General features: G+C 50.2%; 1 protein-coding gene across 1 annotated transcript in view; it reads right to left on the minus strand.

Annotated features, from left to right (window-relative positions):
* Positions 1–12,776, minus strand: part of COL27A1 (collagen type XXVII alpha 1 chain) — a 164,343-nt gene that overhangs the window by 37,305 nt on the left and 114,262 nt on the right. Inside the window, exons 29-37 of the mRNA XM_072883342.1 lie at positions 10,844–10,897; positions 9,820–9,864; positions 9,625–9,669; positions 9,358–9,411; positions 8,502–8,555; positions 5,934–5,987; positions 4,175–4,228; positions 3,328–3,381; positions 1,725–1,832 (exon numbers count right to left, since the gene is read on the minus strand). Of these exons, the coding sequence (XP_072739443.1) occupies positions 1,725–1,832; positions 3,328–3,381; positions 4,175–4,228; positions 5,934–5,987; positions 8,502–8,555; positions 9,358–9,411; positions 9,625–9,669; positions 9,820–9,864; positions 10,844–10,897 (522 nt within the window). The remainder of the gene's footprint in view (positions 1–1,724; positions 1,833–3,327; positions 3,382–4,174; positions 4,229–5,933; positions 5,988–8,501; positions 8,556–9,357; positions 9,412–9,624; positions 9,670–9,819; positions 9,865–10,843; positions 10,898–12,776) is intronic.

Raw genomic sequence — 12,776 nt, forward strand, 5'->3', positions numbered from 1 at the left:
TTGCTGCTTCCATCCCCTCACACCCTTCTCTCTGCCCTCCTAAAAGGGCCAGCCACAACGTCACCAAAGGGAAAAACAACATGCTTCAACATCAAGCATCCACCCAGCGCTCAGATGTACCCGCCTGCCCTGCTGCCTCCCACCTAACCCGGGCAGGGATTTCAGAGCTGCCATCAAACTTGGTCAAACTTGGTCTACTCGTTCCTTCTGACATGCTGGGGCTGCTCGCAGACATGTGGGGTGGGAGCTGGCATGTTCTCCAGCTGCATGGGCAGCAAGACTTATGCTACAGGTGAGCATGGCCGCTCCAGCCAGCCTGGCTGCGTCCAACTCGACCGGGCTATCGCTTCACAGAAAGAGCCTTGTGAGTCCATGCTTCCTGCAACTTTGATCCACAACAATAATTACAACGAATAAATCATGTCGTCAAGCTGATAAATGCCATGTTTCAAGCAGAAGGGCCTGACTTGGCTTGCAGAGCAGCCCACTAGGGCACTGGGCAGTGCTATCCTCCATCTGGCACCACCGAACGAGCTCCAGGCCAGACCCTGCTCAACTCCTCTGGGCCCGCAGCTCTCATCTCAAAGCCAGAATCACATTTTTTCTTTTCATGGCACTGAGATCAGACCTCCAAGTGAACCAGACATGCCTAGGATATTCATTGAGGATTCAGGAATAATTTCCTGCTAATTTCTTCTATTTGTTTTCTATATTTAAGGGGGAAACCTTAGAAGGGAAAAACAGAAGGAACCAAGTAATCATCAAACAGAAGAGAGAGAGGGCAAAAGCTAGCCATTTCCAAATTGCAGGTCAAGGCCAGCTGTGACAGCCAGGGGAAACTCAGCTCCTCGCAGTCCCCTGTACATCCCTCTCTAATACCCTGCAAGGTGGTCCATTTTACAGATGCAGTAGAGAGGCACAGTGTCCCAAAGCCTACACAAAGCCTGTGGCAAACCAGAGAACTGATCCACATCTCAAGTTTGTATCCTGATTAAAAGGATACAAACCACCTCCTGGATGTAGTTGTTTGCAAAAATAACATACTTTATGACAACATTTGCAACAAGTCACATCTCAGATGACCTCCTGCCCTAAGCAGTGTCCTGGTTCACTGCCTGCATCTCCCTCTCAATCTTCCCCCAGGTGTTTTGATGCAACATGGCATGCCCTGTTACAGTAGTATTATCGTCTACAGTAATTACTGCCCTTGTCACCAAAAAAACAAAGAAAAAAGAAAAAGCCCATTTATTTCTTGCTAGGGTTTAAATGCAATCCAGCCTCCCAGACACAAGACTGCAAACTTTCTTTTGTCCTCTTGTTGCAAAAGGATCTCGTCTCTTCAGACGAGCTTGTTTGCCTTCTGCAGCCCAGAGCTCGGTGTGTGCCAGCTATGCCTCCATGCCTGAGCTGGGGAGCATGTACTGCATCTCTGGGCTCACGCTGCAGCCATCAGGAAGGTTAAAGTCATCTTGCACGCAGGGATTTAGACAAGAGCACACAGTGCTCCGCTGATGCTTTTGGCGCAAGATGCAGCTGCTAATTTGGAAAACAGAGTGCAGGTGGCCCTATGGAGAGCGCAGGAGCTGTGTTGGGCCAATACTCATACTCCGGCGATCTGAGATACATGCATGGCTGCCCATGCAGCTCGAGGTGGAGAGCACCGATTGCTATAGGAAACCCATGGACTGGCTATGGGGGTGAGCAGGCTGGTTTTGCAGACTCACTCGGACACCTGTGATGCCGGGATATCCAGGAGGTCCTTCTTTTCCCTTCAGTCCTTCATTGCCTTTTTCTCCTTTCTCTCCTTCCAGGCCTTGCTCTCCTTTGTCTCCCTGCAGAAGAGAGGAGAGTAGGAGCTTTTCATACCCACACAACACATGGGTCACTGTACATGGCTCTTGCAAGGAAAAAACCCACCACATAATTAGTATTTCAGGAGTCTGAGAGGAAGAGAACCTGTAAGCAAAAAGATGAATGAGGATGAGTCATAATACACTTGACATTTAAAAAATGAACAAAACCAGGTTTCTTTTTTTATAAAGTCTCTTGGCTGGAGGAGAATGAACTCACCCATTACACAGGGTAATCCGAACCCCTTTGCTGCTCCTGCAATAAGGCCTGAACCTCCCACGTGAATGAGACAGGCAGACAAGATCTGAAAGTCTCCCTTGCCTCACCCAGAAGCCCTGAGCTCAGGATGCTGAAAGATTTTTAATAGGACAGGTTTGTCTGGAGTGGCCGCTTGGCTCTTGCTGCCAAATGGGAATCAGCCCAGGGCTTGAATAAATGCTGTAAAACAGTGTCACCTTGCCCCTGTGAAGGATTTGTGGTCCGAGCAGCAGCTAACATGTCAAATCACCGTTCTTACATTTGATGGCACAAAATTTTATGGAGACAATCAAAAGGCCCATTCCGTACTGACAGCAGCACCCACACTTGCACAACCCATCAGCCTTGACAGAGTCGTTCTCCACTTGCACCCGCGTTAGCGAGAGCACAGCAACATCTCTTCTGGTTAAACGGATGCTCCTGCAGTGAGCAGTGGCTCTTCTACTGTCCAGAGACACGTTCAGGTTGAAAAGATCTGGTTTGGTTCAAGAACTCTTGGGGACAGCGGTGGCAAGAGAATGCAGAAGTCTTGACTGTCTTTAAGGAGGAGTCTTTTGGTCCAACATTCAGAGATGAGCAGAGGTAGAGACACACGGCAAATACTTCAACTAGAACGAAGCAATAAACTGCATTGTTGTGGGACCGGCTGCTTTTTCTTTCCATGGAACAAAATTGTTGGCCTGTTTGGAAAGGCCGGCTGTGCAGGGACAGAAATCAGAGTCCTGTTCCAAAGGCAAGGTAGCAAACTCACAGCAGCTAGATAAAGAGCGCAGTGCAAGCCCTGAGCGAGCGCCTGGGGCTTTGCCAAGAGGAAGGGGATCTGGTTTCTTTACTTGCTAACAATGTTCTGGTCAGTGGTGCAGGGGAGAGTGATGGACAATTCTTGATTTCCCCTGCCAGGCCCAGGAATTCCTGATTAGTTGGAAAATTAATCTGTAAAGACTCAAATAAAACAGACAAATTGTTGGAAACTAGATTTTGAAGAAGTTGACCTTTTTGGAGATCTGATCAGATGCCAAAAATGTGGGTAGAGGAGTGAAACAGGAGGAGTCCGTTATGTGCGCTTGCAGAAAAAATATCCTTGGAGGGAGCAGGGCAGAGGCGTATTGCACAGAGGAGCCAATAACCCCTTGGCTTCAACCTGCCCCTGGTAGCCACGGGGAGCTGAGCACATGGAGATGTGTGAGAGCTGAACTGTGCCACGAGAGTGAGGTTTACCTTGACACCGTCCGGCCCGGGTGGCCCGCTGTCCCCTTCCAGCCCTGATTCTCCCTGCAGGACAGAAGCAAGCAACGTAAGGCTGTGCCCAAATATGCTTTTTTCCCCCTGCTTTCAGCAGCTGACTTGTGGTAGCAAGTCGGGCTGCAGTGACAGGAGCCCAGCCCTGCACTTTGACACATGTCCCATCTCATACCCTAATGCTGAACAAGCTCTTCCTGGAGCAAGAGCAGGAGTTCAGCCTCTTGCTTTATTCTGAGCCATAACTTCTCCTCCACAGACCCCGCTGCTGGCCTGTGGGAAGACCTTTCCCTGTGTTGAAAAGGGGGGTCAGTCTGTATTCATTTAATCTGGGGCTTCCCCATCCTGCTCGAACAACTGACCTTAGTCCTGAGAAGGGACAAGAGCCACTGCTGGCTTCAGTCCATGCATTCATCCTGTCCCTGGCTCCCTCCCACGTGTGCATAGTGTAGCCAGTGTTTCCCTGTTTAATGCCTGCCTTCTGCTCCAGCATCTCCCTGCCCCGTGCGGACTGCACCCTCCTGGCTGTGCTCGGCCAGGGAACAGGACGGGTCTGTTCCCACACTGCCCCTTTCATATGCCAGGTCGTTACAGCACTTGGCAAAGCAGCACTGTAGCATCGGGGAGGTTCACATAAGCTGGTGAGCTCAAGCTGACAGGCTCTGCAAGGAAGGTGTTTCCACCACCCGCAGAAGAAACAAGGACCAAAAGGGTTACGGGATGCCCAGAGCAGGGTCTGTCTGCCCAGGCTGTGGGTGAACAGGGAACAGAGCCTCTGGGGAACTGGTACAGCAGAGAAGTCCTACCAGAAGGTGACTGTACTTACTCTTTGGCCAATGAGGCCTTGCTCTCCAGGGACTCCCAGCTGGCCAGGATCACCCTAAAAAGAAGGAACCACAGACACAGAGACAAGCTGTTTACCGACAGTGAGTGAACATGAAGCACTTCCTATTGAACCCTTCATTTTGACTTTTTGTTTCCTCCTCCCACACAAACACCTCCACTTCAGTTTGCAAGGGGGTCCAAAGGGCAGGTTGGCATCACCAGCACCTCTGCTCACAGAGGGCCAGCGCTTGCCTCGCAGGCTCTGTTGCAATGATGCCCAACAGGACAGGGGTTGAGGAGTGGTTTGTGCTGCCTGCAGCTGCGGAGCCAGAAGATATTCCTTTGGCATGTCCCTTTGGCAGGAAAAGCAGCAATGCTGGGTGCAATGCAGCGCTGCAGCAGACACATAGCTGGAGCGAGGGAGAAGAAAGCCAACAGCTCTTTGAGCCCCAGCATGACTGAGGAGGGTGGAGAAGCAACTGAATCTTTGATGGCACCAAAACGAGTGAACTGAAGGTGTTTGAGTTGGCAAACAAATGGATCTCAGTGACGGGCTGTGAGGCTGCCATTTAGCATTGGGGGTACAGTGGCCATAGGGCAGGTACCTCTCGTGTGCCCATCCAAGCCAACCGCTTTGCAAGGGGGAAAAGGTTTGACCCATCCATACATCTCATCCCACAGCAAACTGATCCGCAAGCGATGACTGCCCAGAGCAATCCCAGCCTGTCCCAGCACCTCCCAGCTTCGGAGAAGGAGCAGCATGGGACTCTCACTCTCTGACTCCCCAGCAAGGACATGTTGCACTGACAGCGGGTAAAGGGGTGTTTGTGCAAATCATCGTGTCCTGTTCCTGAGGAGGGCAGCCAGGAGCACGGGAGCTGAAACACTCGTGCAGTATCAGGACGCCAAAGACACGGTAGCTCCAGTGAAGTGTCAGAAGATTTGCCAAGGAAAACATGGCAAAGGATGGGGCTGGGGGTGGGGAGTGAAGAACAGCAAAGAGGAAATTGCATTTAATCCCCACATAGAGTCTGTTCAAAGCTCTCCACACAGGAGCGAACCTTCAAACCAAGCGGAAAGGGGGTTAGGATAAAATAAAAACCCCTCTGAGCTGCTCAGCACAGGGATCTTATTCAAACAAAGAGATGGTTTTTATAGGCCTTTCCATGTGGACAAGAAGGTGCATTCATGGCTCTGGAGCAGAGCACCCTGCCCCCATAACCATTAGAGGAGTTCAGTTCCCACAGAGCTGAGGCTTGGAAACTGTGGCAGGACCTTGTCTGAGGGTATTTTTAAGTTTGGGACCTTCCTAAGACTCTTTTTGTTTCAAATTAGAAGCTGCCTGGTTCTCTGGGTCTCGAGGACTCCCTTCTCCACTCAGATTTTGTATCTGCAAGAGTTGAGCTTCACTTCCAAGGCCCTTCACAGCTCTTGAAGCAGAAGACCCCTGGGACCGTGCTTCTCCCCAGCACCGACAGCCTCCCCCTTGGGACAGGCCTCAGGAATTTGTAACCAAGGGCTTAAAGTTAACCTGATTTTATTTCTTAAACTTTATCTTTTGTGGAATTTGCTGTCTGCTCTGGCTGCTGGAGGGTGAACCTGCAATGTTACCCAGTTCTACAGGAACAGAAGTTGCTATTATCTCCCTGGTCTGACAGAGAAATTACACTAAAAATTACACTAAATTTTACACTATTTTTTACACTAAAAATTACACTAAATACTAGAAATTACACTAAAAATTACAGCATTTTTCTTACCTTCATGCCAGGTTCACCTGCAAGGCCAGGTTGTCCCATTGAACCAGGCGGTCCCTGGAAAAAAAAAAGATAATGAAAAAACCCATTGTAACCAAGTAGAAAGCAAGATCAAAGACATAATTCCTTTAGCAGAGCTCTCCTGGGATGGTGGAGCCCTGGTTGCAATGTAATTACCTCCCCGGAGCTGGCTCAGGGTACGCAGCATCAAAGAGGCTCAGTACCCCTTTGTGCCCGGTTCCAGGGAGGGCTCTGCTCGGCTCTCACGCCTCCCCTCTCCCCAGCCCCGTGGCAGCCCCCCAGCCTCCTCTGCCAAGCACCTCTCTCTAACTCCTTCCAGCCCCTCTGATTTCTAAGGTTAGTAACCACGCCGGGGAGCAGCACTGGGACTAGTTGGGAAAGAAGGAAAAAGGTCCAGAATTAGACTTAAAAACCCTTCACAAGGGTTGGGTTGTATCAGGTTGGCTGTATCAGGTTGTATCAGGGTTGGCCGTATCAGGTTGTAAAGGGTTGTATCAGGTTGGCTGATACAGTGGATAACAAAAATGCTCAGCTGTGCTCTTGCTGCCTGCTCCCTGCTTCCTGCAACCCCACTTCTCCATTACCACTGGTGTGAGCACGTTCTCTGCACCACCAGTCTCGTTTCAGTTAGAGTTAAGCGTTAACACAGTCTCAGGGTTTGCAGGCGCCTTTGCAGGAGCAGCTGCCCCAGATGACACAGCCTCAAGCCGAGCCCTTGGCCCCATGCTCCCGGAGAGGCAGGGGCACAACGGTACTGCCAGCTCCAGGAGAGCTAAAGGGAGCCAAGAACAGCAAGGTTACACCAAACCCTCCAGCACAAACTTTGCCCAGATTAGCCTTGACATCCGTCACACGCTTTCTCTGGCTGTAATGGGCCAGCAAACATCCTAATGCCAGCGATGGGCTTGGACCAGAAACCCATGGCCCAGGGATGCTGCCAGGCTGTACGAGCTGAAAGAAAGTGGCTGGCAGATGAGATAACGTGGCCCTATCTATCTGAGCATAGACCCTGGCAGAGGGGCTTGGCATCCCTCAGAGAGCCAAAAATGAGTGCCTGACCTGGAAAACTATGGAAAGTAAGATAGAAAGAGGGAAGATGAGAGAATGACCTTGCAAACTGTTACTCGGTGTCCAGCTGCCACGTGCAGCCTTGCGATAGAGGGGTCACGTTCATTAGATACCTTTGGTACAGAGATCGATCAGGAGCTTTAATCTTTGTATATGTTCTACTACCTCTGGGAAGCATGGGAAATGAGAATCTGTGAAACAAGCCCAAAGATGGGACAGCAAAGCTTGTCTTTAAAGGATTTGAGTGGTTTATTTACTTATGATATTTGCTTTCCGGACAACAACCTCCCTTCTCTTTGCAGTTAGGAATAAAGGAAAAAAGAACACACAGTCAAGGGAGCACTCGGCTGCTCAGGGAATAAAGCCAGTTCCTGGCTTGCTGAAACAGATTCAAGCAGAGGAGGGAGCAGGGCACATGTTGGGTTTACGAACAAATGGTCAAGTCACGCAATTAGAAAATGCAAGCTCCAATGAAAGCAAAAATCCTGCTTTGGTTTCTCCAGAGGTGCCAGTGCAGAGAAAGGCTCCTGGAAGAGTCACAAATTTGAATAAAGCTCTGTACTTTCTTGGTTGGCAACATCCAGAGTGGCTCGGTAGCAGCTTTCCAGCTCCCCAGTGTGGTTTACCACGCTGAGAGCTTGCTCCATCCAGTCTAGCAGCCATGAGAATGGAAACTTTCATGACTCATACACTTTGCAGTAGACTGCATTAAAAGGCACCTTTGCTGCTGTTTTCACAACCAAGTGAAACATCATATCTATATTACAGCTCGGGACCTATGGAAAGGAGCTCCCCAAGGGGAACTGGCACATCTGGTATAAACAGCCAAGACTATAATACTTCAAGGGCACTGAAATCAAGCCAAGACTGCAGACGAGTTAGGGGAAACCATGGAGGCATCTCCTGCACTCCATCAGGGCACTGTTTGGCAGCTGCTGCTGCTTTGGTTATAGTGTGTTTGTGCCATTGCTTCATGGCAACGGCAACCCAAAAGCACCGTCAGCAGCAAAAGGATTTCTCTGAGCTTCTTCCACTGGCTGCAGTGGCCTGGGATGGAACCGCCACAGCAATCCAGGCTGGCTGACAGAACTGTGTCTTGTCAGCAATGGCACCAGCGAGGGGGAAAGAAAAGACCAGTTTTCAGTTTGAATTGTTATTGTATTTGGTCCCTGGTGCAGAAAGGTGGTTGTAGAGCCATGCCTGGGACACGCTGGTTTGTGTGGTCAGCTTTGAAATGTCTCTTTTGCTGTGAAGATGGGTCTGGACGTCTACCTACTGGGTGTCTATGGGCTGTGATGAAAATGATGCTTGAATTTCTGATTTTCACTGTTTGCTTTGGAAGTTGACTTTCAGACTTGAGGGAAATCCTTCCTGCTCATGTCCCCAGGTGTGGAAGGATGCACCTCTGCACATTTACTCCTCTCTCAATCCTGCCACCCTTGATGCAAGGGGAAGACAAATAGGAGCAAAGATCAGACCTACCTTATGCCCAATTTCTCCCAAAGGCCCAGGTGGCCCCTGTGGTCCTTGTGGACCCTGAAAAACAGAGACACAAGGCTCTTTTCATACAACTGTTTTCATTTCTGAAGGGCCATCACTTTCATAGCCTGTAAGATAAAACACCAGTTCCCTCCCACACCACAGTGGAGCTACGCAGCGTGCAGGAGATGGCCAGTGAGATGGAAAAGCCAGAAATGTCTGTGCTGAGGCACCTTAACAGGCAAACAGCTCAGACAGCCCTTCATCTTTCTGGCTCCCACCTAAAACAACTGCGGTTGGCAAAATGAAAACGCCTGGTTTACCCTCTCGCTTCACAGTCCAGGTCAGTCCCCACAGACACAGAGAGCAGGAGATGACCGTTCTTTCTGCTTCGGTGTCCTGTTGGCCCTCCAACAGGTCTGTGTCTTCACCTGTCATCTCCCAGTGCCTCCCCAAAGCTGTGGGCTCAGTTCTTACACCATCAGCCTCCCTCCTGGTCTCGCTTCTGCTCTACCTACCAGCCCAGCCCAACTCCTCCCGTTACACCTGACCTTGTCCCAGACCCAACCTTGCCCTTCTTTTCTCCCTTCCTTTCCGAAATCCATCCCAGGCTGTATCCTACACTCTCCCTGGTTGATCCATGGCCCCCTTTTGCTTTCCAGGGGTCTGACCTTGTCTTTCCTCATGCCTCCTAGGACTCTAGCCAAGTCTTTCACATCTCTGACCACGTTGGAGTTGGCAAGGACAGAGAAGCTGGGAATGGGAATGAGTGGTGAGGAAGAGACAGACAGAGAAAGAAATGAAGTATCTGTGTGTGTGCAAGGAAAGACAGATGAAGAGAGAGTGATAAGACACTTGCCGGGTCGCCTGGAGCCCCTTTTGCTCCTGGAGGTCCAGAAGGTCCTTGGATACCCTAGAAAAATTAAAAACACCAAGGTCAGCTCCAACCCCATAGCAATCTTTCATGCCTCTCGGCAGTAATGTGCATCTCAAACACTCCAGTAAAAGGAGTGGAGAGGTGGCCCCATAAGTGGGAGACACTGTCCAAGTTCTTCCTCCTGGACCAGGACCCAAAACTTAGGTGAAACCAAGGTTATGAAAGGAAGCACAAGGGATGGACACTTACTGGGAAGCCACGTGCTCCTGTCTCCCCAGTCTCACCCATCTTCCCCTGTGAACACACAGTTACAGCAATTAGCAGCTGGGAATCTGCTGAGACACCTGTGGTGCTTTGGCCAGGAGAAGCTGCAGTTCCCTGGGCACTGTGTACATGTGGGTACCCCCATGGGGGTTTGACACCATGCTCTCACAGAGGACATACCTGCAGCCCATCTGGCCCCAGCTTGCCTGGCTCCCCTGGTCGGCCCTGCAAAGCAAAAAGACAAAGACATGTTGGCAAGAGCGCGAACTGTATCGGCGACGCTCTTCTGCCCCAGCCCATCTGCTCTTACAGTTTTGTGTGTCAAATATCACCTCTGGTTCCCTGCAGCTTTTGGGAGGTCAAATGTCCAGCATCCTGTGCTGAGGAACACCCCACCCAGCAGGGAGCGTGGGCAATGGGCTGCATGACCTAAGGTTTTTTGAGCAAACACTGCTCTGGAGGAAGCTGGGATTCTCAGGACACTCGGCACAGCCCTGTCTGGCAGGGCATGAAATAAGGGAGATTCCCCATCCCAGTTGCATTCACAGGGCCATGTGTGCCATGCAGGGGATGGAGTTTGTGACATTCAATGGTAGGACAAGGGTCCAGCTTTGCCACACTACTCTCGCATCAGGCTGCTGCCAAAGGGAGAAACTCTCCCATGCATCCCTCTAAAAGCCTATCATGGAGCAGGCTCACGTTGGATGAGGGTCTGCTCAGGCAGGGTATCTGCCAGGCTCTCTCTGCACCAGGCGTCTCCTGCCCTGTGGTTTTTTCCTGTCCTGATCTAATTAACATGAAGTACATCAGAACGGATACGTATTTCCTTAGGTCATATTTTACCAGTCACGTTAAATTGCTCTGATTTTTGTGCTACATTCAGATGTAACAGTCAAGCACACTCACTGCCAGTTAAAGCTACTCCCATTCCTGTGAAGGACCCCATTATTTTAGCAGAGGCCCTTCTATGTTTGTGGAAGCCTCTGTATTCAGGGTCTCAGACGCCAGCAGCAAGGGGCCTGATGCCCAGGCTGGACAGATTTTACTCTGGCTGCACGAAAGACTCATCCCTGCTGGTTGATCCTCATGGAGTGATTGAACATCCCCTGTTCGTGGAGGAGGATGTGACCTTGATCCTGTCCAGGGCATTTCACAACACAGCTAAGAGCAGCCTTGGCCAACCTGGCCACCCACTGGCATTCACCTTGACACCTCGTGACCCCGGCTCGCCTACTGGTCCATCAGGCCCTCTGGCACCCTGGAAAAAGGCAAAAGAGAGGCAAAAATAAGAACACAGAGTATACGTCTCACTGGAAAATACAGTGCTCACCCTAGCTTTGGCCACCAGGAAAGTCCATGAGATCAGTCCTGGCTAAGCCAACTTATACCTGGTTGGGTTGAGCACAGCAGCTCAGAGCCCAGGACTCAAAAGATCCATTCTGTGTTTTGTTGCTTCATTTCTCACCATTTACCAGCACACAGCACCAAAATACTTTTTATTCCTGTTAAACCACCTACCAAGTGCAAACCAAAGCCAGAGGAGAAAGGCAGGCCAGGAACAGCCTTATTTTCAGACGTTACACGACAAGGGTTTCGCAATGCACAGACTTCTAGCCTTATTGATAGCAAACCTCTTCCTTCCCAGAAACCCCGCTTTCCCAACTGCCCCTTAACCCTTGGCATACCACACTGTCTCATGGTCACAGTCAGGGCAATAAAGCTACAAAATATAGAGAGGCACACGAGCCCCACCATACAGTACCTTCACAGCTGTCCTGGGCCCCAAACTGCTCCCAAAGAGCAGGGTATATTTGCTGGCAGCTGAACTCCACGCCTTCAGCTACGGTTGCCTGCTGTTTAAAGAACTGGCTGCTGTCAAGGATCAGGCAGGTGCTCGTGCATACGCATGCTGGGAAGAGCGCAGCTGGCTGTGCCTGCTTTGGCATGTCTGGTCCTACGCCTGACATCTGCTCCTGGGTGTGCGTGTGCACGCAGCAGGCATGAGGACCTCGGGAGGTGTACGGGACACGCACACTGCTGCAAATGCTCATGGCACATACAAGAGTCCAGACAGTGAGCGATCCTGGACTTGATTAGCTAAAATTGAACAGCTCATGGTACGGTTTGGGCACGCTCAAGGAAGGGGTGTCCTCAGTCTTCCAGAAGGTGCTAGGCAAGGAGAGCACTGGTCTCGAAGAGGGGATAACTGTGATCTAGCTTTCAAGCTAATTTCAGGAGAGCTGAACGCACAGCTCTCTACACCACTTGAACCCCAGAAACCAGTGTGTCACACTGACAGAATAAACAGAGCCATGGTCAGGGAAAATAAAACACTAAATAAAGGGCATATCAAGAGACTCTGTTAACGCACATCATGTTCATAATCAGGCCATGAGCTCAGTTGGGACTCTTAGGCGCTACTGCAATATAAATAATAAATAAAAACACAGAGCAGTGCTAGAATGTAGTGGTAAGAGGAATCCTGAGAGCAGGCCAATGCGGAAATAGAGAAAACAGGAGCCAATGTGCTTAATCGGGATGCAAACTGAGTGCCAAAAGTAATAACAGGGCTAGGGAGCCAATGCGTTAGAAAAGCAACTCCAGTATGACAGGCAAAGAGAGAGAGACTCACAAAGAAAGGCAGTGTAACAGCAGAAGATGTATAGGAAACGTAGCCAAATTATTACAGCAGACAAACATCGTCAATATAAAATAATGCAAAAACTTCTACTGTGCTTGGCAAAACCCTGTGCCGCTGAGTGTACCAGAGATTAAATAACCAAAAGCCTGTATTGCATGCCAGTAAGACACAGCTCTAAAGAATGCTCAGCCTGGTCTCCAGGACAGATGGACAGAGAAGGACTGTGCACCAGATGGGAACACCACAACCAAATGGGGTGTTTCACAGGTCGGTGCTTTGCTACACTGATGTAATGGCAGCTCTCACCAGCCCTCGACCCCAGGTGCCCCGGCTCGTGCTGGCCACTAGATCAGAGAGCAGTAAAGACCAAAAGTTTTATTAATCCACGTCCTTAATAAACCTCAAAGCACAATGACATAAAACAGAAGATAATTTAAAAGCAGGGCTACTGATGGCTCAAGTCAGACAGTGCTGTAAGTTGGAGAAGTGGGAGAGT

The sequence above is a fragment of the Ciconia boyciana genome, chromosome 18, assembly GCF_034638445.1.
Source record: "Ciconia boyciana chromosome 18, ASM3463844v1, whole genome shotgun sequence".
Classification (NCBI taxonomy): domain Eukaryota; kingdom Metazoa; phylum Chordata; class Aves; order Ciconiiformes; family Ciconiidae; genus Ciconia; species Ciconia boyciana.